The 27,635-nt window shown below is 46.4% G+C and overlaps 1 protein-coding gene across 1 annotated transcript; it reads left to right on the top strand.

The window, feature by feature from the left end:
- Positions 1–421: 421 nt before the first annotated feature.
- Positions 422–23,123, top strand: Tctex1d1 (Tctex1 domain containing 1). The gene is made up of 5 exons (XM_005385289.2): positions 422–682; positions 1,931–2,050; positions 14,373–14,464; positions 21,821–21,945; positions 22,762–23,123. Exons 1-5 carry the CDS (start codon positions 504–506, stop codon positions 22,963–22,965), a joined length of 720 nt encoding a protein of 239 aa, XP_005385346.1. The 5' UTR covers positions 422–503; the 3' UTR covers positions 22,966–23,123.
- Positions 23,124–27,635: the final 4,512 nt, after the last annotated feature.

Raw genomic sequence — 27,635 nt, 5'->3', positions numbered from 1 at the left:
CTTCCGCAAGGTACATACGCAATGAGCAACCCTTTCCTGGTCTCACCTTTCTGTGGAAGGGGATTGAGATGGACCAGAAGACTTTAGCGCCCTCCTTCCAGCCCTGTCCTAACTGCTCTGCATGCCGATTGAGACCCTCGGCGGCGCTACCCACAGTGACGCTCCAGGCCCCCTCACTAGGCTGGTGCTGGGGACATTATCTTCTCTCCTCTGCCATGACTGCCCAGGGTGCAAGAGTCTGCAGAGTTTATTTGGTTTGCTCCGCTTTTCCCCTGGGGCCAGGGAAGCTTGCCACGGAGCAAGGAAGGCCCGCGAGTTAGAGCGAGGCTTCCTCCACCAAGCAGCCCCGGGCCGGGGCTTTTGGGAAGGGAAGCGTCCTGCCAAGCGAAGCGAGGCGCCGGACATCAGAGTCTCAGTTTCCTGCAGCTGGAAGGGAAGAACAAGCCTTGCTTCCTAGAGCTGCCTTGACGCAATAAAACTAAGCCTTTTGCAGCAACTGGCAAATGCAAGCTCGCGAAGACTCCTCTCCTCACCCTGGAGGCTGCGGCTCAGGGCGGCCAGGGGGGCGATGTTTAGGGGGTCGCCATGGAGACGGAGGTCGCCTTGGAGACGGAAGGAGCAAGTCTTGCTGGGTCCGGAGCACAGCCCGGTCCGGTGGAGCCGCCTGGCCCGCGGGGCAGCGGTGAGCGGGGCGCCGGGCAGGAGAGGGCGCGGGCGGGGACGCGTGCACGCGTGGCCGGGTCTCTCCGCCGCGGGTCCCGCGCCCTGCCAACAAATCAAAGAGAAAAACAGGGGACCCCGAGTTTGGGGGCAGCCCCTCAGGGTCGCAGGCTCTCACTGTGAGAACTTGGGCTCCGCGGGGCGCAGGGCTGGCGGGACCCGAGCTGCGGGCTGCGGTTGGGGTGCGGGGATCAGGGTGCGCGCGCGCGCACACACACACACACTAATGCTCACACACGTGGGCACCACACAGAGGCTTGCACTCGCACACACGCACACCCAGAGGACCTCACACTCACGCGGACACTCAGAGATACACGCACAGATGGTGCAGACATAGGCGCTCACACACGGGCACACACAGACCCTCGCACTCACACCGCACCGCCTCCGTCCCCTGGGGACTCTGCGCTGCACAGGCCAGAGCTGGTGATTTAGTTCTGATTTCCTATGGGCACAGGGTCTGGAGTTCAGGTTGGGAAATGTCTTAAGTGAACTCCTGGGCAGGAGGCCCAGGGACAGCGGAGTGAGACTGAGCTCTGCAAAGCCCGCTGCCCGTGCCCGCTTTTTAACAAGCATCTGTGAAGGGGGGTGGGACTTCCAGTACACTGCTTCATCAAAGTTAATTCCTATTTGCTCTTTCCAAAAGAAATTACTGTTGCTTAAAGAAGAAAAAAAGGCCCTTTGGGTAAAATGGTTCATTTTAGTTTTTAAAAACAGCGAAGAATACTAGCAAACTTTTATCAAGATTAAATATGGGGGGTCTGGGGATTTAGCTCAGCGGCAAAAGCGCCTGCCTGGCAAGCGCAAGGTCGTGAGTTCGGTTCCGGTACCGGAGAAAAACCAAAAAAAAAAAAAAAAAAAAAAAGATTAAATATGGGAACCACCAAAATAAAGGTTTCTGGTGTGGGGTCATCTTTCTTCCAGGCATGGACATCTTTTTTCCAATTACTTTCTCCCTCTTTGCTAGGGAAGTGTTTCCGCAGCCACTTTGTGTCACCTCGGGTGCACTTTTCAGAGCATCTGATTTCCAAGTCTACTGGCCAGAATAGCAGCAGATGCCGTATACTGCTCTGAGGAACCCCTATTCCTGTCCAACAGGGCGGCAAAAAGTGCCTGCGTTCTTTTATTTGGGGTGTTTTGCTGTTACACCAACTAAAGTGTTTTCAGACCTTCTATTGCTATTTCACAAAATTCTTCTTCCCTACAGCATGACGATGTCAGACAGAGCTAAGGACCTAGCCATGCGTTCACAGAGGAAAACGGGGGTCTCCTCCTCTCTGAGCACCCTCGAGCTCCACGGGAAGGAGATTCAGGGCCACAGCAAAGAGTGAGTAGCTGATGCTGGGGCTTCCGTTCCGTTATGGAGGGGACAGGCTTGTGGAGCTTGTCAGGAGGGAAGCAAATACATGTCCTTCGGGACATGAAAGGGAAAATATACAGGGTTAAATTCAACTTTGGGGCCATATTAAAAATAAGAAAGAGCACTTGCTTAAGTGAAATGTTGGTGCTAGCAGTATTTTTGCTATTTCAAAGACTACCCCAAAGCCCTCGATTCCAGAGAAACACCATGTGCCATGCAGACCAGCTACTTCACAAGATTTCTTGGGTTCTTCCCCTCTATACCATGTAACTACATCATATTACATATGATGTGTGTTAATCCGTATACATGCATATGATGTGTGTTAATCAGTAATCAGTGTATATATGTGTGTTAATATACATGCTATGAGTTAATTGGTATATATACATGTGATGTGTGTTAATCAGTATACGTATATGACGTGTTATTCAATCATCAGCATATACATGATGTGTGTTAAACAGTATATATGGTGTCATACACATATCGTATGTGTGTAAAGTTTTAAAATTTATTACAGGAAAAGATAGATTGGCATGAATCCCCCTCGAGACCCTCTGACTGACCTCAAGCACACTCAACCCACTGCCCCGGCCACGTCCTGCAGCAGCTCTGGAGTCCTTTCCTGAACATCTTCAGTTGCGCTGTTCTGGCTGCCTCGATGTCCTAAATCCATTCAAAAGGTTTCCTGTTGCTGGTCATTCTGACTTTGGGGAGGAGCCGGAAGTCACATGGTGCCAGAGTCAGTAAATAAGTGGATAAGGACACACTGTGATGTCTTTATTTGACGGAAATTACTTCAACATTTTGAATCAGTTCAGGACATCAGGGCAGCTGTGAAAAGACCCTCAGGAAAGACTTCCAGAACTGCTTCAGAAAATGGCAAGAACAGTGAGGTAAGTGTGTCCAAGGTGTGTGGGGGGAGGGTATACATGAGAGATTAACACTAATGTGTCTTTTACTTTAATATTTTTAACTTATACAGTCATCGTACGTTCCGAGCACCCTTTGTACTTAAACAATCTACTTAACATTAATACAAATTTTGTGCTGTATTTTCATAATCTTTCTCTATAGCCTTTTAAATGGCTATCTAATATTTTGTGAATTTATAATGTGGGTTAGTTAACATTCTCCAATTATTGCACAACTTAAGTTTGTTTCCACTTTTTTTCACTATATAGTAACACGACTTGCCTTGGTTATTGCTCGGCAGTATAATTGGTGGGTCAAAGGCACTATTGTTGGCTCTTGCTACATATTGCATTTACTCTCCTGAAGAGGCAAATCAATTTTTAATACTTCCATGGCGCTCTTAAGTAAACAAAGTATTTGGTAGAGCAGTTATGACCTTATATAATAGATTTGCCTTCTTAACAGTCTCAGCAGTGTTGAAGGATGTGACCCTCCTCAGCCCCCCTTCCCTCCCCTGGCTGGGGAACAGGAGTTTCTGGGCGTAGGGAGCAGGAACCTGAAGAAATGGAATAATTAGAACCCTGAACCACGATCTTTCTATTCTCAGAATGTATGAATGCGCTTGCTCACAGCTCCGCTTTCCGGCCCCGGCAGTCTGAGGGTTACACACGCAAGCCCTCTCCGCGGCCGCTGTGGCTGACTTTTAAAATGATTTTTAAAATACTTACTTGCTTAAATTCAATTTACTTGTTCCCAGAAAATACTTAAATAAGAATCTGACATAATGTCCCCATGATTCTCAGAAATGTCTTTGTTCAAAGACTACACTAATATCTTTATTTGCATGGTTTTTGCTAACCTCTTCCCTTTAAAAAACAAATCTGAAAGTCATATAAAATTAGAGGTTGGTTAAGCTTGAGGAATTAGAAGTCACTCTTTCTCCAACTCATTATTAATGTATTATATTTAAAATAATAAAAAGAATCATTTTCTCAACACATTAGAGTAGATGTTTCAATAACACCTATATTTAAGAGGTAATTATTTTGGTTTAGGGCTCTCAAGACGTTCAGAAAGGATCTTCTAACTGCACTTTATTAAACAACAAACAGCTCCCAAGTGCTGAGACCGTCTGCAGAGGCTGACTCTCCCTCACACTTGCTTTCGGTCCTGAGCCGCTCTGTCCCTGTCAAACAGTCCAGCGGTTCTCCGATGCGTGGGTCTTCAGCTGGTGGGAAAACCCCCAAAGCTCAGAAGCAGTCTAGGGCAGGCACCGTTTGAAATTATGGAACAGCGCACTTCTTTCATTTGGAAATCACTGTGACATAATCCCTTCACAGAGATAAACGTCAAGAGTACGAGGTGTGTCTTGAAGTGTATTGAGGACCTGAGACACGGTCTCATTTCATGCCCCCGGCATCAACCCCACTAGGTGGACATCGATCTCACGATTTCACGGTGAGGTTGCAGGCTCACAGGTCCCTTGAGTAGTACCTGGGACACATCCGTGCCACCGTCTGCCTGGCAACCTGCAGCATCCGCCCGTGGTCGCACCCCCCGCTCCCTCAGCGGTCTCTCTCTGGTCTCCAGCCTCTGCCTCAGCTGCTCCTCCACAGTGCAGCGCACTCCTTGCCTGCAGGGACCTTACAGGCTTCCGCCCCCTTTTCCTGTCCCCTCAGAGCTGAGCTTCATCCTCAGCTCTCCAGGGAGCTCTGTAACCATCCAACCACGGACACCTCCACCTCCAAACTGAGGCGGAGCCACTTCTTTCACACCTCTCTCCTTCCCGTCAGCACAGACTTGTATTCGGTGATTGTCTCGCCCGCCTTCCTCAGTCCCTGTGGACTTGCCTGCCTCGATAGCCGCGATCGCGCTGAGCGAGAAGCGAGGCTGTAAAGAGCAGCAGTGGCCTGGTGGGAAGCTGCTTCTCGGACGTAGCGTGCGACCGGCACGGACTCAGCCTTTCTCTCTTGGCTCCCACGTCTCCCGTCTTCTGCAGTCGCATAGCAGCGACCCCAGGCACCACGGACACCCGTGTGCCTTCTGAACTGTGCCAGGAAGGCTGAATGTAGACAGTCATTGTTTTCAAGACTGGGTCTTTTCTTCTCAGTTATATATTTACTATCATGTAATTTTCGTGATCATTAAAGAATAAAATAAGCATCCTAAGGTAGCTCTTTTACCCCACCATCATAACTATGGGCATGTTGGCATATTTCTTTCTATACCTACCTAGTCATCTCCCTCCTGCATGTGTAAATGTGAGTTGTGTTTTTTGCTTAAACGATTGATAGTAATAGAGATGGTAGCTGCTAGCATCCATTGTGCCCTTGCTCACTCGTGGGCTCACTCGTGCCTCCTAGAAACTCCTGCTATCGAGATCAGCAAGCTACGGCCAAGTGCCAAGCACGGACTGCCACCTGCTTGGAATTGCCCTTCACTAAGTATGGCTTTTGCATTGCTGAAGAAAAGAAAGAAGAACATCATTTTGTATCATGTGAAAAATTATAAAAACTTCAATTTCAGTGTCCATAAATAGAGAAGAAACAGAACTTTAGACAGGTGAAGGCTCAAAGGTTGAACTAGCGAGGAGGGAAAAAAGGCTTTTGTTCCTCAGCCAACCAGCAATCCTTGTGCATTAATGAAACTATTCTATTTATTTACCAGAACCTTCTGCTTCCCAGCCCTGGGTCAGAGCAGGTACTGACAATGACATCTTTCTTGCTGGAAGCTCAGCCTCTGGCAGACACAGAACAGTGAATAGGTGAGCTTCTCTTGTGTTCTCAGAATGGAAACAGAATCCATGGGTTAAGTGACATCCCCAGAAGGATGTGACATGATACGCAGCCTTGTTATCCCTGAAGCCAGCAGCTCCACTAGCAGGTCAGGGTGAAGGTCGGAGGCTGAGGCGTCTCTCTTTTACATCACACCAGCGGGTGGTGATGTCATGTAAACAGAACTCCCTGGACGGACCCCTCTCCACCTGGATCTGTTCACGGCAGCTAACACACTAGGGGGGCCACACCATGTGCACTTTCCAAACTTGTTCAAGATTGAGGGAGCGTCTGCCGTTTCCTACGACTGTGCCACATGGTGAGCACACAACGGTGAATAACTGCGGTGTTCTGACGGCAGGAAACTCGTTTCCCACCAAAGCGAGAGCCGCCGGTAACTTCCTCAGTGTGGGCCGGGTCTTTCCACTGGAAGTAACCAGAGTGGAGAGGACTGTGTCCAGCTCTGCACCCTAAGCATTCGGAACCACGCAGGAGCCCCCACTTTGCAGCGTTGAAACTCTGGTGGGAAGGACAAGGAGCAAGTCTTTTCTTTTTTTTTTTTGTCTTTTTGAGACAGGGTCTCACTATGCAGTTCAGGCTGGCCTTGATCTCACTTTGTAGCCCAGGCTGGCCTCGAACTCGCAACGATCCTCCTGCCTCAGCCTCCCGAGTGCTGGGATTACAGGCATGCACCACCATGCCCGGCAAAACAAGTCATTTTAAATGCAATGAACTCATTCCATGATTCCAACCAGTAGTACCGCAAGTCGCTCCCAGGAAGTGAGAGTGACGTTGCCGGGCCTGTCTCCCCATTTTGATACCTGAGGATGAGGCAAGTGGTCTGAGCCATGCCGGGGTGAGTGATACTGCCTCCTACATCACACTAAAGCCCTAATGAGAACTGGCTAAGGTGCAACTTCCCCATAGCGGGAGAAGCCAGGGCAGGCCGAAGTGGCTGTGTTTCCAAATTAAACCACAATCATAGCTCGTCTTGTTATTAAAACATTTCACACATGATACCCACGGGCTTCTTAGAAAAATCCCAGGAGAAGATACAATATTCCTGTTTCTTTTTATAAATGAGAAAATGATGCATTTTTCATGGATCACATTGGGAGAAAACTGGCTCACAATGCAGAAGAATTGAAATGGGTCCCGCGGGGGCCCGAGAGCTGAGGCGGGCTGCAGAGGAAAAACTGCAGTGTGGGGAGCTCGAAAGCCGGCAGGGCAGAGCAGGGAGGATCTGTGTTCTGGGGAAAGAGCAGGATCTTCAGCAAGATCCCAGCATGAAAAACCAAGCCATCAAGCCAAAACCGTTTTTAAGGCAATTTCAGTAACTTTGGCATTTCTGTTTAACAAAGGATACAACCAATGGATGAAGTTCCTACACTGGTAGAAGGTCATTTTTTAAAGAATCTTGTCTGTTAAACAATTTCTAACAGGAGATCCATTTTAAACACAGTCAAGGGAGGTAGAGGCTTTCCGAGGCGAAGCCTGAAAGACTACGCGGAAGAACGCCAGGCAGACTGTGAAGAGGTGCTCAAGCTCACTTGAAACCAGAAAAATGGGCAGTTAGAAGATCTCGTTTGCGGCCCATGAAACGGCAGAACAGCAGAAGGGAGATGGATACCAAACCTCCGCCAGCCGAGGGAGAATAAAACGGGTCCAGCTGTTCAGCGAGGGACGCTGGAGTACTGGGAAACACCGAGGTCCGGGTGACCTGTAGGCGCTGCGCTGCGGGAGTGACGGGGTTTCGCCGTGCTGCAGGAAGCGCAAGGACATCGGCTCCCAGCCGCCTGGAGCTCAGCCCCTCCCGCGCAGCTGCTGCGGCCTCGGGAGCGGCTCCTCCCGGCCCAAAGCCTCCCGGCCTGCTCTGCCGGGTGCAGCTTTCTCTCCTCTCCACACGGCCCATTTCCTCTCCTCCCTGTGCCTCCTTCCCCTCCACGCCTCAGTCCCTCAGTTTACTTGAAGTTGCACTCAGAATCCGCTGTCACCACGTCAAAACCCCCTTGCCCTTCCACGTGTTCTTCTTCTCCGAAGCAGTCCTCTTCTCATGTTGTATAAAATGCACTTGTCCATAAAACTGTGTTGTCCACTGCCTGCCCTCCCTCGCTAACAGGTAGGTTGTATGAAGACAAAGATTTTCGTTCCATTGCATGCTAAAGACCTAGAAGAGTGCCTGGCACGTAATGGTCCCTTAATAAATATTTTTGATTGCTGAGTGAAAAATGATGGCGTTATGTTATCTCCTGAACAAGCACGGTCTTCTGCTCATATGCAAAGGAGTCCGAGTCCCGTGTATGCGTGAAGTCCAGGGTGCCGAGGGACTTTCGTCTTGTGGCAGAAGATGCACCTACAGCAAATAAGGAAATTTTGGTTCCAACGTTTGATGCGGGAAACACTTTTTCTTCCTTGAGAATCCTGTCATGGGGCTGGGGATTTAGCTCAGCGGCAAAGCGCCTGCCTGGCAAGCACAAGGTCATGAGTTCGGTTCCTGGTACCAGAGAAAAAGCAAAAACAAACAAACAAAAAAAAAAAAAACCACCATCCTGTCATGCATCTATTTTTACAAAAGAAAAAGGACAGTTTCGCTGTGCTGGGAATCAGTTAGGAGAGGGCTTGAGGACCTGCAGGGATGCAGAGGTAGCCACATGGCCGCACACCCCGGGCCGCCTCGCTCGGATGCTGAGGGCAGCGTGGCTTTGAACCTGTGCCTCCGTCCAGGAGCTGTGGCAGAAGCTTCTCCAGCTGCCCTTGACCGCGACCTTGCCTCCTTCTCCCGGGTGAGCTTCAAGGCCCTTCAGACACTCACTCTTTGTTCCGCATTAAGAATTGTATTTGGTCACCGCTCCTAGAGAGCTCCCGACGCAGGAAACTTGCTGTCCTGCCCGCTGCACGATTCAGTCTTCGCCCTGCAGAACCATCCGGCTCCTGAAGCGCAGGCCCGGTGAGAGCGCCCCGCTGCCCGTCCTCCCTCCTGCAGCCTGGATTGCTGCCTCGGCTTTCCTTCCCACTCTCTTCCTCCTCTGGTCAGCTGGGGCCAATAACGGAAGTAAAATCCCCAAGACGATTTTTTTTTTTTTTTTTGGTTTTTCTCCGGCACCGGGAACCGAACTCACGATCTTGCGCTTACCGGGCAGGCGCTTTTGCCGCTGAGCTAAATCCCCAGCCCCTCCAAGACGATATTAAAACTCAGTAAATGTGTTCTAAACTCGGTGGCCACAAAATGTAGCTGCCTTCCTAGACAAATAGCACCATCTCCCGAGGGGGAATGGGTACGCTTTTGACCTTAAGCATAATATGTCTTTTAAATGCATCGACATTCTCAGGCGGAAAATTCCCAAGTGAGGGAGTGCTGGTGCACATTTATCTTGTATTCTATATCATGTTTCTAGAACACAGGGTCTGTTTTGTTACTAGGACAGCCGCTATGCCCGACTGGTGATGGGCAATAAATACTTGTTGAAGAATTAAAAAGTCGAAAGATTATTTTTTGTAACGTATACACTTAGGATCTGAAGGCTTCTTTCTCTGTGCGCTCTGAAATCTCTCCACTGGGGGGCAGTACACGATTCTAGTAACAGTTCAGACACACACGCACGCACACACACACACACACACACACACACTCACACACACTGCCCACCAACCCACCCAGAAGAGATGGCACCTCTGTGGACACAGTATGTGGTAGCTCCAGACAGTTCATGGTTATAAACAGAAGGAAGAGAGCATTCCTACATTTTGAATCTATTATTGTAAAGGCTCCAAGACAAGTTATGTGTTCAAATATCACCTCTTACTGCAGCTTCAGGGCATCTAGATAAACTATAACGTCCTGGATGTTTTTTCAAAAGCAAGAGAAAGGATTTTGAATACTTTCACCAAAATAAATGATAAATATTTGATGAGACAGATAGGTTCGACTTGATTTGAACAGTATACAGTGTGTACATGTATTGAACCATCACCCAATTACGCTCAGGTTTTATTTATTTAAGTAAATGCTGAAAAACTCTAAGTAATAACGGCAGTGGAAATAATTTCTCAGTAATAGTGAGACACTGTGATCGCTGGTGAGACTGAGCTGAGATCAGTCAATGCCTCTAAGTCGTAGCTGTAAGCGGGCCTCATAATTCAAGGGTTGGTCAGCATGCAATTTGTAAGACGTTTTTGAGAACATTGAATTTCATGAAAGAATTAACATGTTTCAGCTTCTTTAAAAAAGTGTTTTGCCTTTTTTCTGCAAATAACCAGAAGACAAAATGCAGTAGTTTTGAGTGCATGGCTGGAAAATCAGGGCTTGTATCAGAAGCACAGTGAGCGAATGTTCTGGAAGAGGTGAGGTCAAGGGTCAAGGTCGGTTGGCGGAAGCTCTGTTGCAGCCCTTGGATGGATGGATAGGTTCAGAGCAGCCAGGAGAGAGCTAGGAGGAGGGTTTTCTTGGGTCACCCAGCTACAGTGTCCTCAGTGAGTTTGTCCCTGGGACAGTCAGTAACTCTGCTCCGGGAAAGCTAATTCTAATTTTGTCCAAGGATTGATCAGCTTCTGTGTTAAAGTTGCAGATGTGACACACGTTTCATATTAAAGTTTCATGATGTTACTCTTCTCCCTGGAATAAATTAATTTGTTCAATTTCTTTACCAGTTTATACCTGATTTTCAGTCTCCAGTATTACTTTCAATCTACCTTCCTTTTCTAAAACTGTATAGCTCTCTTAGATATCATTTGCCAATTGGAAAATTTTTTCCCCATGAATACCAACAAGCAGATAATATACAACAAGACATGGGCAGCAAGAACATTTTTCACATTTTAAAAATAAAATTGACTACGGTACCCCCTTTGCCATGAGATGACATGCCTAGTAGTGTTGCCAGTCCAAATTCAGGCTAGTCTTGGACACATCCACTTGTCCTGTTATGATAAATACCCGGTGAGGCTATGGCATCATGAATAGTAGTAACCAGGCACTAGTACTTAGTTGTTAATTTACTCTTTTAGTGTCTCAGGTGTTTATCTTTAAAGACTTCAAAGGACTGACTGCAGCTGTTTATCAATAGAAAAATATACTGAATTTGGTAATTCCCCCAATTTTTTTTTTTTTTTTTTTTTGGTACCGGGAATTGAACTCAGGACTTGCACTTGCCAGGCAGGCACTATGCCGCTGAGCTATATCTCTAGCCCTAGTTCCTCAATTTTAAAATATAGAAACTTTAATTTTAAAAATTTGCCCGGTTCACATTCTAACTTAATGTTACTTGCTTATATTGCAAGTATTTTTAATCTCTTCCTTTTGACTTTTCTTGAGAACCAAATATCTTGTTATTGAAACTGAGTTTCTTTCTCTCTTCTCACTGTCTATTTCCAATCCTTCTCATTCTGATGTGAGAACAGGGTGATCTGGCTTTTCAAAAATATCCTAAATTGGTCTAGAGATGGAGTGAAGTGGTAAAAGGCTTGCCTAGAGTAGGTGGGACTCTGAGTTCAGTCCCAAGCTGTTCAAAAGAAAAGAAAAACTGTGACGGGGGAAAGAAGAAAGGAAGGAAAGGAAAAGGAAAAGTGTGTGTGTATATATACATATACATGAGATAGTTAAGATAGCCATACAGCTAGTTTCTCTTAGTTCATTGAAAAGAAAGGTTGTGCTAATATTGCTTGGGCACTATTCCATGCCCATATCTTATGCTCTGAGTAATTACTATCAAGATAACAACACACAACGTATTAATTACTGTTACTCTCCTATTAGCCTGTTTTGAGAATCTGTTCTATTTTTATTTTTTTCTCTTTAAAATAATAATTTGAAAAAGGAAAAGAAGAAAAAACACTATAAATACATTCTGTTTGTTTGTTTGCTTTTGTGGCACTGGGGATCGAATCCAGGGCCTTCGCATTGGGCTATGTTCCCATCCTTTGTGCACTGTTTATTCTGAGACAGGGTCTCACAAAGTCGCTAAGTTGTCCTAGCTGGGCTCAAACTTTCGATCCTCCTGCCTCGGCCTCCCAGAGCTGATTATAGGCCCACGCCACCACACCTGGCTTCTGTATGGCTTTTACAACGTAAAATTTTCTGACAATTTTGCATGTCTTGAGGGAGATGTAGCCAGCCTGCCGGGGTACAGAAAGTGAGGGGCACCACATTTTCCTTCTGCCCAGTCAGTGTTGCCAGCTGTGTAGCAAAGTATTGAAAACCTTAATCCCTAAAGCTGCACCCCCTCCACAGGGCTAGCTTCAAGAGGACGTTCATTCCACTATAAGTAGCAAAGTCTCCCTCCATTCAAATTTGTATCAATTGTATCTAATGCTTCTTATATAATAGTACATTTTTTAAAACTCAGCACCTAGTGGTATTAACAAAACAGAAATTTTTTTACGTGAAAAAAGCCAGAAAGGAGGCAACCTGGGGATATGGCCTCCTATTATTTTGACCTAAAACTGATGAGATTACCTCAAGACCCACAAGGCTGCTGAGCCCCTGCCATCACAACCACATTGCAGGAACCAAGAAGGAGACAAACAGGCTCCTACTGGTTAAATCAGTTGTGGGTTGTTATTGTTATTGTTTTGGGGAATCTTCTCAAAATTTCCACCCAACAGTTCTATTTACATCTCATTGGCTTATAAGCCAAAGAACTAGGATAGCCCGAAAAGACACTAAGAATTCACCTTTAATCCAAAGAGAGATATTCTCACAAATTCAGGGTGCCCTTACCAAGGAAGGAGGAGAGAACATCCAAAGCAAATGCTAGCCCAGCCTCAATGCTCTTTGGGATTTTCTTTATAATAGCAAGATATCAAAATACCTAAATAGCTTGGAGAGTACACGGTTGAAGAAACTGCAGAGTACTACCCTGATATTTAAAATATTCATGTAGACTACTCTTTGCTGGTGTGGTAAGTTAGCCATGACACAATTTTAACTGAAAAAATAAATCCAGCATCTACACAAGGATCCCATATGTAAAGTCATATGTCTCCAAAGACATTTGTTAAATGGTAGCGGTATTTAGGTAACTTCTGGGGTTGGTGAGTTTTGTGTAACATTACTTTCCTGTGTCTTCCAATTTTTACAGTCAGCACTGTATTCAAGTGGTTACTATGAAAACGAAAAGGTGCTGAACGAAATCATCTACAATAACTCAGAAAAGCCATCTGAAAACCTAGTCTGCAGTCGGTCATCAACCATGGGTTTTTATGCTGCCCTGTGGCAGCAATTTTACAGCATGAATATTACAAGGTGCATGTTTACTAATTTTCAGTAACAATGGACAAAAGAATAGCAAGGACTTTTTTTTATTAAATCCTTGCTTTCATTTTTGTCTTAGACTGGTGGGGTAAGTTTTTGCAAAGTTAAACCAGCACGATTCTGAGCTCACTTCAGAATGAGGGGTTCACGCAGCCCCAGCTCTGCAGAGCAGAAACTGTCATCTGTGCAGCCTGAGGCACCTGCGGCCGCTCCAGCCACCAGGTTGCTACTTCAAAGCGCAACCGAGACGGGGACGGCAGGTGGTTTCAGAAGGAAGACAAAGTCCCTAACCCAGACGTCACCGTGAAAAAGCAGCCGTAATCTCTAACCTCACTTTCTTGGGTGGGTGAACCGTAATTTATCCTGTAAATTATATTGTAGTGAAGGATTTTTAAAACTAGATGATGACTTTCTTAAAGTACCAGTTTGAAGAAGTGCGCTAATTCCAAACAGCTGAGAATGCACGATTTTCAACTCCTTGCACAAAGAGAGAAATCCTAAAAGAGGAAGAAAAAATATCTTTCTGACTTCATGAAAGCAAAATCGTAGCCTGGTTAGGAGACAGTTGCTGCACACGTACGTGCATGAACAACGCTGTCATCCGCTTTGAAATGACATCTGTCCCAACTTCCACTCTCACAGGTGGGGGAAAGCCCGGTAAGCGTTGGAGACTCCTTAGTTGCGGTTGGGTTTCCTCAGACCTCAGCTGAATTAAACACTGAAGGACCCTCGACCTCCCTTTGGCTTGGGGCTCCTGCTTAGCACCTGGAAAAGCTCAGATTACTGTGGTAACCAAGGCAAACCCTTTTTCAGTGCTGAAAGGGGAGATTGGTGCTTCTGGGCTTGTGACAGTGTGGCTGAATTGCGGTTTCTTTCACCGAAGAGGTGGGCTTCTTGTTTTTCTGTTAGACGCCAAGGATTTGGTGGGAACGTGTACTAGTGAGCTTTGTGTGGTGCCCCATGGACATAGGTTTGTCTCCCCACATCTGTGTGTTCCCTGTGCCATCTGCGAGTTTGTCTACAGGAGGAGAGCCTTTGAGTCGGTGCTCAGGACGCCATTGTCAATGACTTTGGAAACATGCACTCCTTTTCCTGTGGACACAGATCCACCCGCGAACCCCTTCGGGATCAGCAGACAACATGGATGTCGCTAGTGGCTTCGGCCACCATGCCGGGACCTCCTCCGAGTGACTTCAGTGTCTCTGCCTTTCCATCTTAGAGTGCTCTAGGCTTTCAGTATGACCCTGGCATGTTGACGTAGGACTCACTTGAAACTCTCTTACAGAGCACTCTGGGTTTTGTTCTCGTTATAAGTAACAACTGACGGCGTTTTCTCCCCTGCTTTCAGCTCTGTGAGTGCCGTGTCTTACATGGATGAGCCGAGCCTGCAGGACGAGCTCGCGCGTCTCTCCGTGGGAGTGGAGAACACCTACCAGCTGGGTGTGTTCCTTTCCCGCTCCCTCTAACGTGGTGACTGACGTCTCCTCGCCATGGTGTCCGATAGCTTGCCGCATTCTCAGCTCTCACATAAGGACCTTCATTAAGCGAGAGACTTGAGGCTTCTTTATTTCCTTTCCCTGTTGAATGGGAGCAACACCCATTGCCTGCTTTTTGTATCAGTGTCTCCTAAATACGGAGCAAATGGCTGGGCGGCATAGTTGTGCGTGCTGGATGACTGAATTAGGGGCTCGGTGTGTAGTTCTGGGTGAGTTCCTACATATAAACATAGGTCTGCATGCAGTGAAAGAGATACGTGTTGGTGTTTTATCCAACAAAACACCTCATGTTGTTGGAAGGAAAACCCTCAAGGCGGGGGTAAAGAATTTGCGGTCCCTGTCGACAGGGGTGTTGATCTATTATCGCTGAGGTTTCGGGTCTTTGAAAGCAAGGCCCTCTGCACCTGTCCCTGCGGTCCCAGGTGGAGCCTGTGGCAAATACCTTTCCCATTCATGATCTTCCTACGCCCACCTGTTTTCTCTCGGGGTGCACCTGCCTGCTATTATCTGAATTTATGTATAATCACTGCTGTGCAGAAATTCCGTAGAGATTTGCAGGGAGCGAGGGAGCCCCTGTGGGCCAGGGTGTTCCTGTCTGTGGCCGGTTCACCCCGAGGAAATTATAAACCACCAGCCCAGTCTATTAGGCCTTAGAGCCATTTTTCCACAACAATCCCAAACTTCCTGGACTACAAGGCTCAAAATGAGTGTCCTGGCACTCTCAGGGTGCTCGTGGCAGAGCGCTATTTCTAGCATACAAAATAGTTTTCTATTCTTTTGGTAGCCGTGGCCCATTTCCTCTGGAGCTTTTTTTTACCAACAGCACTTTCATAACTTTCGGTGCATAAATTTGTACCAGAGCTGACTTGGCTTTGCAGACGGAGCAGGACCAATTCTGTTTGTTTGGTTTTTGTTCGTTCGTTTGTTTTTCTTCCAGTACCAGGAATCGAACTCACAACCTTGTGCTTGCCCGGCAAGTGCTTTGCCGCTGAGCTAAATCCCTAGCCCCAAGCAGGACCAGTTCTGCAATGGCAAATAACCCAGGCCGATCCGATCAAACACGCAGAGAGTAAACTCAGGAAATATCTGACAGTTGGAAATGCAGACATGACCATGGAAACCAGACAAATGAAGGGACTATGACAACTTCTGTCATCCTGTCCCCAACATCGAGTCTGAAATGGAGAAAAACAGCCAAACCCTGGCATCATCATTTGAGTCCTAAGTGCAGCTGGCTTCGATTCTCCAGTTAGGAGTGACGTTTGGGTCACCTTTTCCCCGACTTGAGACTGAAAGGTCTTAATCGCTGGGGGCCTCTGACTCCGAGTCAGATTTCAGCAAAACCACGGGGTTAAAATGTGGGTCCCTGTGTTTCCCCTACATAAAGCTATCTTTTCACAATCTACTCCTTCAAATAAGTAAGCTGAATTGTCTTGTCAGTTTTAGTAGAGTGTTGGACCAAGTTAGAAAAGTAATTTTTAAAAAATAGCATAGTGTCGATCAAATATTTCCATATTTTCTTATAAAAATCTGTGTGAACACTTTCCTCATGATTGAAGTCAATTGTGCCCAGCGATCCACTTTTCAGAGCACTGGGCTAACCATTTTATTCATAGCCATAATTGCATTTCTGCTTCCACTTATTGCTGGGTTTTTCTTGCATGTGAAAGTTATTCAGTAAAGATTGACATCATGTAACATTGGCCAGAAGAGTCGGGGGGGGGGGGGTCACCAGAACTATTATGTTTAATTAATTTTTCATTCTAGCCCGTAATGTTTGCATTACCTGAACACACCTTAAGTGTGTGCCATGTTTGTCCTTCCTTTCAGTAATTATAGCTTCCAAAAATGAGGTGAAATCTGAGCAAAATTCATGAGGGAGAAAGGGAAATGGGAAAAGCAAATATATTTCTTTTAATTAAACACCGTTTTTGTTTTCTCACTAATTACTGAAACAAGAGTGGAGGAAAACACAGACTGTGAGATCGGCTGTATCTGAACTGAGTTCTAGCTTTGGTAATGTCTCGGGAAATGAGTTGTGAGCACGGTGCCCAGCGCCTGCGGATCTTCTCTCACCGGTACGTAGGGATGCCCGTCCGCTTGTCCAAGGGATGCTGTAAGAAACGTGTGTCCGTTGCTTCTCATCCACTGTTACTGCTCCTGGAGCTGCCGGGCTCTGAAGCTGCCACACGCCACCAAGAATAAATGTCTCCCTGACCGTCAGCACAGTGCCCTATTAATTATGGAGTGAGTTTGCCACAGGACTTCTTCTGGGGCTGTGATTCAAGCAGTGACTAATTCTATTTTTAAAAAAACTGATAGTGATATCAGATCAGAGGAGTGCTCTGGGTGCCACCCTGGGACTGCCTGCCAAGCACGAAGCCTGCATGATGGGAGGAGATCCTAAGCATGGAGAGCAGAGGGCGAGACCACCTGAGCTCAGCCTCCGTGTGGGGCTCAGGCTCCGCCTGAGGTGTCAGGTTTTGGGGTGGGACCGGAGCCCCCCCAGTCTCTTTGCCGATGTCTTTCTCCATGCTGCATCCTTCTCATCCCACCCTCTCCCGTCCCTTCCTGCGAAGCACAAGAGCAGCAACACCACCAGTAAGGACAAAGACCTATGAGTGCCTCCGCGTGTGGAAGGAACTGCTTAAACATTTTTAACATTTTATCTCATTGACTCCTAGCCACAAAATAATATGCTGTAATTCTTAGTACCCCAGTGTGGGGAGTTCGGCCACAGATACGTGAAGTGATTTCTCTTTTGCTATATTCCCTCGTAAATCTACTTTTAATTTTTTTCTGGGTCTTCAGGTCTTTGCCTTTTGATTTCTAGAACTTTTTTTTCTTTTTTTTAATTTAAGAAATCAAAGAAGGAAAACATATTAACAAACAGACATCCATTTACAAAATAGCATAAGAACAATACAAACAAAACAGAGTTACAGACAAAGTTGTAGCAAATTAACAATGGTTGTTGTATTACTTATTGATATCTTCAAAGTGCTTTCTCAAGAAAATAAATAGAGACATACAAGATTGATCAAACAAGTAATCGTCAACTGTTCCTTTCTGTGGAGCAATAGAAGACAGTAGTACTACGTTAGCTATCTTATATATACATACTTACATAATTTCCCCTTCTTTCCCTTCTCTTTTCCCACACCACAGTTGCCCTTTACTTTTGAGCATTTTCCTTTCCTTTCACAATGTCTATCATACCTCCTAGTTTTTATTCACTCTTTCAGGTCTTACACTAGTGAGACAATACGATGCTTACACATGCAGGTCTGATTTATTTCACTTATGAGTATAGTCTCTCGTTGTGACCATTTACACATAAAAGCCTCAGTTTGTTTATCTTTATAGCTGAGTAATATTCCATTATATAAAAGTACCACAATTTTTTTATCCAGTCCTCAGTGGATGGACATTTGGGTTGCTTCCACAGTTTAGCAATTACAAATTGTGCTGCTATGAACATAGGTGCACATATATCGCTGTGATATGATGTTTTTAGATCTTCTGGGAAAATACCCAGAAGGGGAATAGCTGGGTTGAATGGGACCTCTAGACCTAGTTTGCTGAGGAATCTCCCCAGTGATTTCCACAGTGGTTTCACCAGTCTGCATTCCCACCAGCAGTGGAGAAGAGTTCGTATTTCTCCACAGCCTTGCCAGCATTTGTTATTGGTTGATTTCTTAATAATAGCCTTTCTTACTGGGATGAGATGAAATCTCAATGTTGTTTTAATTTGCATTTCTTGAATGACTAATGATGTTGAACACTTTCTTATGTATTTATTTGCCATTTGCATTTCTTTATCTGAGAAGTGTGTATTCATCTTAGCTGTCCTTTGTTTTGTTTTGTTTTGTTTTGTTTTGTTTTTTTGTTTTTCCCTGGTACCGGGAACCGAACTCACAACCTTGCGCTTGCCGGGCAGGCGCTTTGCTGCTGAGCTAAATCCCCAGCCCCTTCAGCTGTCCACTTTTGGACTGGGTCTTTGAATTGGGGTGGGGGGCGCTGGTGTTTTTTAATTCTTTATATGTAGAACATGTTTTCTTCCCAAGGAAAAACTATTTCAAAAAATAATATTACAAAAAGAATATAGCTGTTCATCTGGTGAGCGCTGAGAGTAGCTTGGGGAGCTTCTGTCTGTGGGGAATGAGAAGCTGAAGGTTAACTCTTCCCTTCCCTTTGTGCCTCAGCACCCCAGTCTGAGCAAGGCCGTGGGTGATTCTGCATGTACAGGGCAAAGATCACAACAAAGTGAGGAAAAAAATTTATTTTTTTATTTCAAAAATTTTCCAAAATATGATCTGGTTACTGAGATTTTTAGAAAGCAACTAAGCAAAGTGCTGAAAGGACATTGGCATGCCTGGCGGTGGGAACTACTGGGCAGGGGGCCCCGTGTGCCAAGGGTTCCCCCGGCACAGGCCTGTGTGTGGGCTCCACCTCTCACAGGGCCTGGCTTCCTCCCACCGTGGAAAACATGGCTGCCGGCATGCCTGAGGGTCATAGGTCAGAAGGTTGCTATAGAAAAAGCCTGACTCATTCCCTTCCTGTCTCCCTTTAAAATAAAAATTCCAAGAAACAACTAAATTGCCTAGCCTGGGGAAGTGTCTCCCCTGAGTCAGTCAGTCTGCCCTAGACTTGGGCTCACAGGAGGGAGGGGTAGGTCCCAAAGAGCCACAGATTAGAGGAAGAAGAGGGTTTGTTCCCAGAAGGGGACGTGCAGTTCCAGGAGGGAGGGAGGTGCACCGGGCAGACACAATATGAGCCATCTTCAGAGGGCACGATGCGCCCAAGGAGTGTGGTGCCAGGGAGAGCCAAGGCCCGGGGGAAGGATGCTGGTCAGCTTAGGGCCCGTGGCCTGAGTCTTGGGGACCCAGGGACAGAGAGGGCCTGAGTCTAAGGGACCTAATATGCTTCGTTTAGCCTGGGCCAAGGGGATCATTTCTAAACATCTTCCACAGAAAAGGGGAAATCACCTTTGAGTGTGGCTGCATCTCACAGGAGTATGAAATCAAAACTGAGAGACCCACAGGATGATGATACAGAGCCTGTGCGTCCCCAGGGTGTGCTCACAGGCCCCATCCTCTCTGACCCCCAGGGGCAGGCACGAGCAGGACCAACTGCTCAACCCTTGCACAGTATCTCCCCGACGTGTCCGCTCCCATTCCCCAACAGAACGGAGCAACTCCTGTGCTGTCATCACCATAACAGCACTATTGAGCCTCAGAGGCCGACCCAGCTAGACCCCGCCCCAGGCTGAGCCTCCTGCTGGGCTCGTCCTGTGAAGCCCCAGCAGAGGCAGGGGGAGCGTGGGGCCCGGCCGGACCTCCAGGAAGCCCGCTCCACATAGCTCTGCCGGGATCTCGGAAGAGCTCTGTCCTGGATTCTGAGACCAGGAGTGGGGTGTGGTCACCCCCAAGTCCACTAGCCCAGAGGGACGGTGCTATCCTCTGGGATTTCCTCCCTCCTCAGACCTCCCCGAGGGGACCACTCATTAAAGCCTGCAATTTTCCTAACTTCAGTGTGTCATGTATTTCTGTAGACACGGCCTGAAATAAAGTTCAAAAACTAAAAAAAAAATCAATATTTCTTAATAGATACTGATGACTATGCAGAGAGAATTCAATATAATTTCTTTTTCTTTTGGGTAATACTTAGAGGTGAACTCAAGATGTTCACATGAGCTATATCCCGAGCCTTTTATTGTTATTTTGAGGCAGGGCCTTGCTTAGTTACTCAGACTGGCTAATAACCCTCCTGCCTCAGCCTCCCAAGCTACTGGGATTCTAGGCACGTACCACCATGACCAGCTGGGTATAATAATTCCTGATCTCATTCCTTGGTCTTTATCCGTTCAACATTCAAGGCCGAGCCTGGTACACGTGTGCACTGTACAGTGACACACACAGATACCCAGAGGGCTGACACAGTTACAATTTGAGGATGGAGAGTAAGCAAGTTCCTGTGAAGATTTGACCCCAGGCTGCAGCGAACATGGCTGAGAATGTAAACTTTAAACTGCAGGGCCAGGTGACTCTGCGTGTCCATCTCAGCCCTGCCACTGAGTGGCTCCGAGCCGGTCACCCCAAGTCTCAAAAGCTGTTTCCCTCCTGTGAAAGACTGCACACGGTAAATACGTGTGAAGTGTTTATTACGATGGCTGACATGTGAGAAATGATTGGCAAAGGGGGGCCAATGTGCGTGCGATGATCATTATCTACAAAATGCCTAATTCTGTGCGGCACAGGTCTGTCATCACAGCACTCTGGAAGGCTGAGGCAGGAGCATCATAAATTGTAGTCCAGCCTAGGTAATTTAGCCAACTAGTGAGATTCTGCCTAAAAAATAAATTTAGAAAGGAGCTAGGGGAGTAGTTCATTGCAAAAGCCCTGGCTTCAGCCCTCAGTACTGCCGGGAAGAAAAAAGTTCTACTTAGATTCAGAAGTGATCATCACACGTTTCTTACGCCCATCGCCTTGACTGGGGAAGAAGCGCAGAGATGCTGCAGCTGTGATCAAGCAGATTAGCGGCCAGGACAGCGAGCACCCCAGGACTGCGGAGAACAGGGTGCTTTGCACTTGGGGGTGGGGGGAGGCTAACTGAAAAGGAAGACATTGGAGCTGGATTTGCAACAAGATTTCAAGATGGGCCACAAAGCCGCCCTTCAGAGCCAGAGCCAGAGCAGAGCCCCAGGAGCACTTCCCAGGACAGAGCGGCCGGCGGGTGCTGGAGGAGGAGCCCGCGGGCCCAGGCCCCAAGTGAGCGACCAGGCTGCAGGGTGGTGGACTAACGGGGGAGCAGGAGCCAAGCACAGGCACCCGGTAGGTGCCAGCAGTCACTGACAGTGTGGCCAGGAGGAAGACTCAGGGTGCCAGGCCTTTTAAGGAGTCTGGGGGTGCGACAGTCTGTTGGCTTCCTGCCTTCTCTCAGAGAGCCTGACTCCACACCTAACTAGGATCCCTTTCTGCCTTAACCGGAGACCACCCAGACAACCAGGTGACTCAAGATCTCTTTGGGTTTCAATATTCATTTGAAGAGCTTAGATAGTCCAACCTGCGTAGATACAGACAGATACAATCTGAAATTACTTATTTTTATGGCAGCACTGAGGACTGAACACAGAACCTCTCACATGCTAGGCAAGCACTCTACCAGTGAGCTTCGTCCCAGCGATTGATTGATTGATTGGGCTAAGTTGCCCAATCTGGCCTTGAACTTGAGATTCTCCTGCCTCAGCCTCCTGAGTATGCAATTATTTCTTAAAAAGAAATTCTATTTATATTTTCAGGTCCTACCAAACGTTTTCCTGTGGTCACTGTCAATCATATTTTGAAAGACGTGTTAACAAACTATCTACAAGAGAAAAAATATGAACCAGAATTCTGCAAGCAGATGACTAAAACTATTTCTGAGGTATGCGTGAGACTGACCCAAAGTTGTAGCTACACTGCAGTACTTGCTAGAAGCACAGCTCACGTGCTACTTTTTGTTGAAAGGATTTATTTTTGGTAGTAGTTAAAAGGCATATTTATATTTTATTAAAATACCTACTAGCTCGGATGCTGCACATGTGTGTATAGCAAGCCTTTGTCTAGAACAAGTATGTGTATTCTTTAACAAAGACGTAGAAAACTGACCACTTCTACCAATTTTTATTGCAAAAGATTCAATATTTTAATGATCATTTTCTCTCCATGGCAACTTCTTTGAGCACCATTAGATACAAACACAGTCTTTAAATACATTTCTAGTTTTATCAAATATAGTGCTGCCACTTTCTCATAGTTTCCTGTACCTTTGCTTTCGTAACAAACTCTTTAATAAACACTGCCAATTAGTCATATTACAGGAGATTCAGATTATGTTTCCTTCCTTAGTCATGGACAGGATAGTCCAAATCTCCCGCCATGAGGAGAAGTGATGTTAACAGAGTTTTCAGAGGATGTAATAACCTATTAAATTCTCTGCTCTAGATTACAATTTTTCCCTGTGTTTAGAAAATGCACATTTATTGCTGGTGTTATCATTCTGTCCATGAATGTCCTATCGAACGCGGACGGTACTTACAGGAAATCGTGGTCACAGCTCTGCAACAGTTACTGAAAATAATGCATCATGCTATTTCCTTAAATTATACCCACTCCATTGGTGACAAAAGTTGAGATTTTTGAGTTTCAGTGTTTGTATGTAGTGGTTCTCACCCCCCCCCTTTTTTTTTTTGATTTCTAGGTTATTAAGGCCCAGGTCAAGGAATTAATGATCCCACGGTATAAACTAATTGTGGTCACTCACATTGGACAACTGAAGGATCAGAGCTTGTTTATTGGAAGCAGATGCCTCTGGGATCCTAAAAACGATACTGTTTCATCCTATGTTTTTAGAAATTCTTCTCTCTTTGCTCTTGCCAATGTCTATGCAATTTACTTTGAGTGACTGAAAAGAAGAAATGTAGTTCTTGCTTTATGTTCACAAAAACATTACTGCCAAAAACTTTGAGAAAGAAACAAGACTAACATTTTTAACAAACAGAAGCTTTCAGAATTTTTAGGGCTGGGCATGGTGGTGCACACCTGTAATCCCAGCACTCGGGAGGCTGAGGCAGGAGGATTGTTGCAAGTTCAAAGGCCAGCCTGGGCTACAAAGTGAGCTCAAGGCCACCCTGAACTGCATAGCAAGACCTTGTCTCAAAAAGACCAAAGAAACCCAGAATTTTTAATACTCTGAGAATTGGGGATGGGGTGAGTAGCCCAAGACAGATTCTCCTTGGTCCAGTGCAGGAACTAAGTCGCGGTTCTGCTAGATTGCTTTTCAAAAGTATAGATTCTTATTAAACATTACTTTGAGTATTGATTATTTTAACTACTCTTTAATTAGAGAGTCAGAATTTCCAGCATTACTTTTTTTTGATAAAGAGAAGCTTTAGAAATATATGGCTATAGCCAGGCATACTGGCACATGCCTGTAATCCCAGCACTCGGGAAACTGAGGCAGGAGGATCGTTGCAAGTTTGAGACCAGCCTGGGCTACAAAGTGAGCTGAAGGCCAGTCTGAACTGTATAGCAAGACCCTGTCTCCAGAAGACAAAAAAAAAAAAAAGAAAAGAAAAAGAAAAAGAAGAAGAAGAAATATATGGCTATATATCCTGACCCAATAAATGAGAGTAGAATATTCAACATGGAATACACTAATGATCGATGTTAATATGGCTCAGTGCTGCATATAAAAGAATTCTGGTTTTCATTTTGCACTTAATAAATTGAGCAGCATTCATTAACTGCAATTACTGTTACATGTACCTGACAGTTGGAACTGCTGAGGTAGAATTAATGACTTCATAACAATTACCCTGGTCCCGCGAGACCACAAGCTAAAACTAGAAGCTCTTGTGGGGTGAGTGCACTTTACAAAATTGCGAGAGAGCTGCACATTGGCTCTTCAATAATGGAAACTATAAAGTGAACAGAGGCTTTTTAGAACAACGAAGTGGATGATGTTCTATTAAATATACATGATGCTTCATAGTAAATGTATCTGTAACACATAAAATGCTGCATTAGAATGGGGCACTACTTTAAAACATACACCGCCTGATGTGCCTGTGAAGAGCTTGTCCTAGGTTAATGAACTTTTACACAAAATGTATAGCTGGCCGCTTAGCAAATAAAACACGTGTATTTACCATTTTGTTTCTATGTATTTAATACTAAAGTGACCCGGTATGGTTTTGAAGGGATAGGCATTAAAATTTACAGGGCTGGAATAGCTTACTATTCTGCTGGTTAATGCATCGAGTGCCATGGGTCGTTTATTTTTATGGCGCTTGCAGCCTTTGTGTGTATGTAAAACGATGCTGCGATGTGGTTCTTCCTCAGAAAGCCGCCGGCTCGGGGATGTGTGTTAAAGGTCAAAGACAAATTGTCCACAGATGGGGAAAATTAGCAATGTTATGGTCTTAAGGAAAAAATGTTGTGTAATTCATGTCAAAAAGAATTTAACAAGCAGAAGAACCAGCCAATGGCTTAGAATTTAAAAAAACAAAAAACGCATACTTTGTCCCTGTCCGTCTTGTTTTTTGGCTTATAAAGTCCCTTTTCAAAGTGATTTTGTCAATTTTGTTCTTTGCTTTTCTGTGAGTGCGTTAGTGGGAGCGTACCTGCGCGGTAGTTTGTCACGGCCAGTTTTGAACCTGGGTTCGATTGCAAGCAGAGTGGGTAACTGAGCTCACATTTCCATCGCACGTGTGGACATCTCCCTTCTTGAAGCCGAAGCAGGGGCAGTCACATAGCGACTTTGCTTGAATAAATCGGAAGGAAGAGACTTCCTGGTACGCAGAAAGTCATCATAAAAATGACTTTTTAAAAGAATCCTGGAGTCTAACCCATGAAATAATTTCTTACCATCCAGCCTAAATTCTGTTGGAGGTCAAAGCCTTAACACAATGACCCTTAAGGAGCAGAAGACGAAGCCACTTGCCGGGGTGGTGTCACACACTGCAGTTCCGAAGCACCCGGTGGCCAGCGCTAGCGCTTAGGCGGCAGCGGCGGACAGTAGCGCAGCAGCTCTCTTGCTGCAGACTGATTTAGGAGTTACTGCAGTTACTGCACAGCACCTCAGGGTGGGAAAATGTAAGGAAATTACACTGTAAATCTGAAGGAGTTGTCTACTTTGGAGCACCCTGAGAGCGCCTGGCGTTCTCTCCTCTCGGTGGGTTTCCCAGAGGGCCGCTCCTTCTCTGAGGGCAGCTCAGCCCCGTCCCTCTCCTCTCCAGCCCTCCCCAGCCGCTCTGCCCTCTGCTCTTCTTCTCCAGTTCTTCTCCGGCTGATTTTCCAGGGTGGGTTAATTTCCTCTACTGGACTCAACCCCCAATGTGGGTTACTTCCTCTAGGTGAAAGCCCCAACATGGGTTTCCTTCTTGTACTAGATAGAAACGTTGAGGGCATGGACCTGACCCAAACCCTGACAGCTCCCAGCAATAAAATTGAATCGGTCTCTGCTTTTAAAGCAAGAAGTTAGTGCAAGGTGCTGCACTCCCTACCCCGCTGCTGCACAGAAAGTAGCTCACCCTCAAGGAATTGTACAGGAACTAGAGCCAAAGCCTGCAAGAGACACAGCACGGGCGGAATATGTTTGCACAGGAAAAGCCCAGAGTATCTGTGTCTGGTTAAGGGGATTATGGGGCGATCTATGGCAAAGCAGCGACCTAATCCCAACTGTGAAGGAGACCTGTAGATTCCAGCAGGCAGCCGTCCGGGAAGGCGTCCAGGAGGGAGGAAACTCCACGTGCACGAAGGGCTCAGAACAACGATCAGAAGGGTGCGCAGTGACCGGGTAGGAAAACCGCACTCAGACCACAGTCACGGGGGTTTGCTGAGTGAGCGGTGTCCGTGGAGCGACTCTCGAGGAAGAACGTGCTGAGCACCGGCCGGAAGACCGTGCGGGGTGGAAGGGAAAGGCTGAGCTGAGCAGAGGCGTGGCAAATGGGAACTGGCAGTCGGATGGGGCCTTCTAGGGACAAGGCCACGATGAGGCAGAGGAAAGGAGGAGTCGGGGAGCAGCTAAGACGATCTCACAAGGAGGTTGAAAGTTCAAAGCACGCTTGGGTGTGAATCCTGCTGTCCCGCGAGCAGTTCGGCGATCTTAAATTATTAACCTAAACTGCAGCTTCCCTGTGGTAAAGTAACGGTGATACTGATGCCCCCTGCAGAGAATTTTGGAGGATGAAACACTTGTTTGCTGAACTCTTACCAGCATAATCCGGGCGGAAAGCCCTTGATAAGTAGTAGTCCCTATGACTGCAGTCGAAAGTTTGGGTGTGGGTGACTAGATCCATGGTTCTGTTAGCAAAAATAAGGATGTCAGCGGGAAGGGGCGGAGAAGGGAGATGCTGAAGCTTGATCTTGTGGCCAAGTTGAAGTTGAGACGTCGGAGAGAGCCTCAAGCAGCCACAGTGGGGTCCGGCGCTGAGCAAGCACATCAAGGTAAGAGGTGCGGAACTGGCGGCCTTCCAGGTGAAGGCCCAACACCTCTTCCTGCTTTATACGATACTCATTAGCCAAATCTTCAGCAAGTGTGTCCGTGCTGATAGCAAAGTACTGAAAATTCAGTGAGTCTTGGGAACGTCAGCCAGAAATGCTCCCCACAAACCAGCGGAGAATAATTCCCTCCAAACCCAAACCAAAGGATGCCTTTCCTTTGCTTCTTCATTAAAAAAAAATTCTGCATGATCCTCTTGTCAGATGTGTTCACATCCCCGACGGAAATATTAATGCTGCTGTTGTTGATCAAATGACTTCAAGAAAATCTGTAATAGGAGCAACCTTATCACAGAATCCACTACATTATGTGTGTGGAAATTAAATGCTAGCTCAGTTCATTCATTTTGAAGAACTCTTGAATAAATCATCTAGTACATGGGAGTAATTTTAAGAGACAACAGTTGAGAAATTAGGACTTTAAGATCTAAGCCATCTTGGAGAGATCGTCGTTGGGTCTATCTTTCTAGACACTACCCAGAAGTGCATCGGCAAAACTGTACGTTAAATAGTCACTGATATTTACTGCGCCTTTTTGCTCTCGAGATGTTTGCGATCCTCCTTCCCTGCCGCTGCGCTGCTTTCGCAAACCGTGCAGCTGTCTGCACAAGCTCATGTGCGAGGCGTTCCTTCTCAGCGGTGTTTTTCCCCAGCACTGCCCTGAATTCATTTCCTTTGAGCAGCAGGGTAACACAGCAGTTGGGGTTTGCTTGCTTGTTTGTAAGCATAGGGTTGAAGACAATCCTGCCCTCCGGCTCCCAGCTCGTCCCAGCAGTGTGCGGCCTGGGAAACCGGCTGGTGCCTTTGGTCCCTCCCGTCAAGGCGTATGTGATTCTAGCTGTTGTCACTACGCGGCTTCTTGGAAGAAGACCAAAGGGGAGTGGGCAGAAAAGGCTTCACCCGCCACAGAAGCTCGCTCTCCACCTCTAATTTCTACAGAGCCTTCTGCCTAAAGAAAGGAGCGGTTATCTTTGCCATTTCTACATTTACCACCACGATGTCCCCTGTTAGGTTACATTTTTTCCCTCTGCAGAGTCATGTCATGTGCTGCCGCCTTCTTTGGTTGACAGA

The sequence above is a fragment of the Chinchilla lanigera genome, unplaced genomic scaffold (assembly GCF_000276665.1).
Source record: "Chinchilla lanigera isolate Chin_1 unplaced genomic scaffold, ChiLan1.0 scaffold00022, whole genome shotgun sequence".
Classification (NCBI taxonomy): domain Eukaryota; kingdom Metazoa; phylum Chordata; class Mammalia; order Rodentia; family Chinchillidae; genus Chinchilla; species Chinchilla lanigera.
Note: the sequence above shows the minus strand (reverse complement) of the source record. Positions and strands in the feature narration are given on the sequence as shown.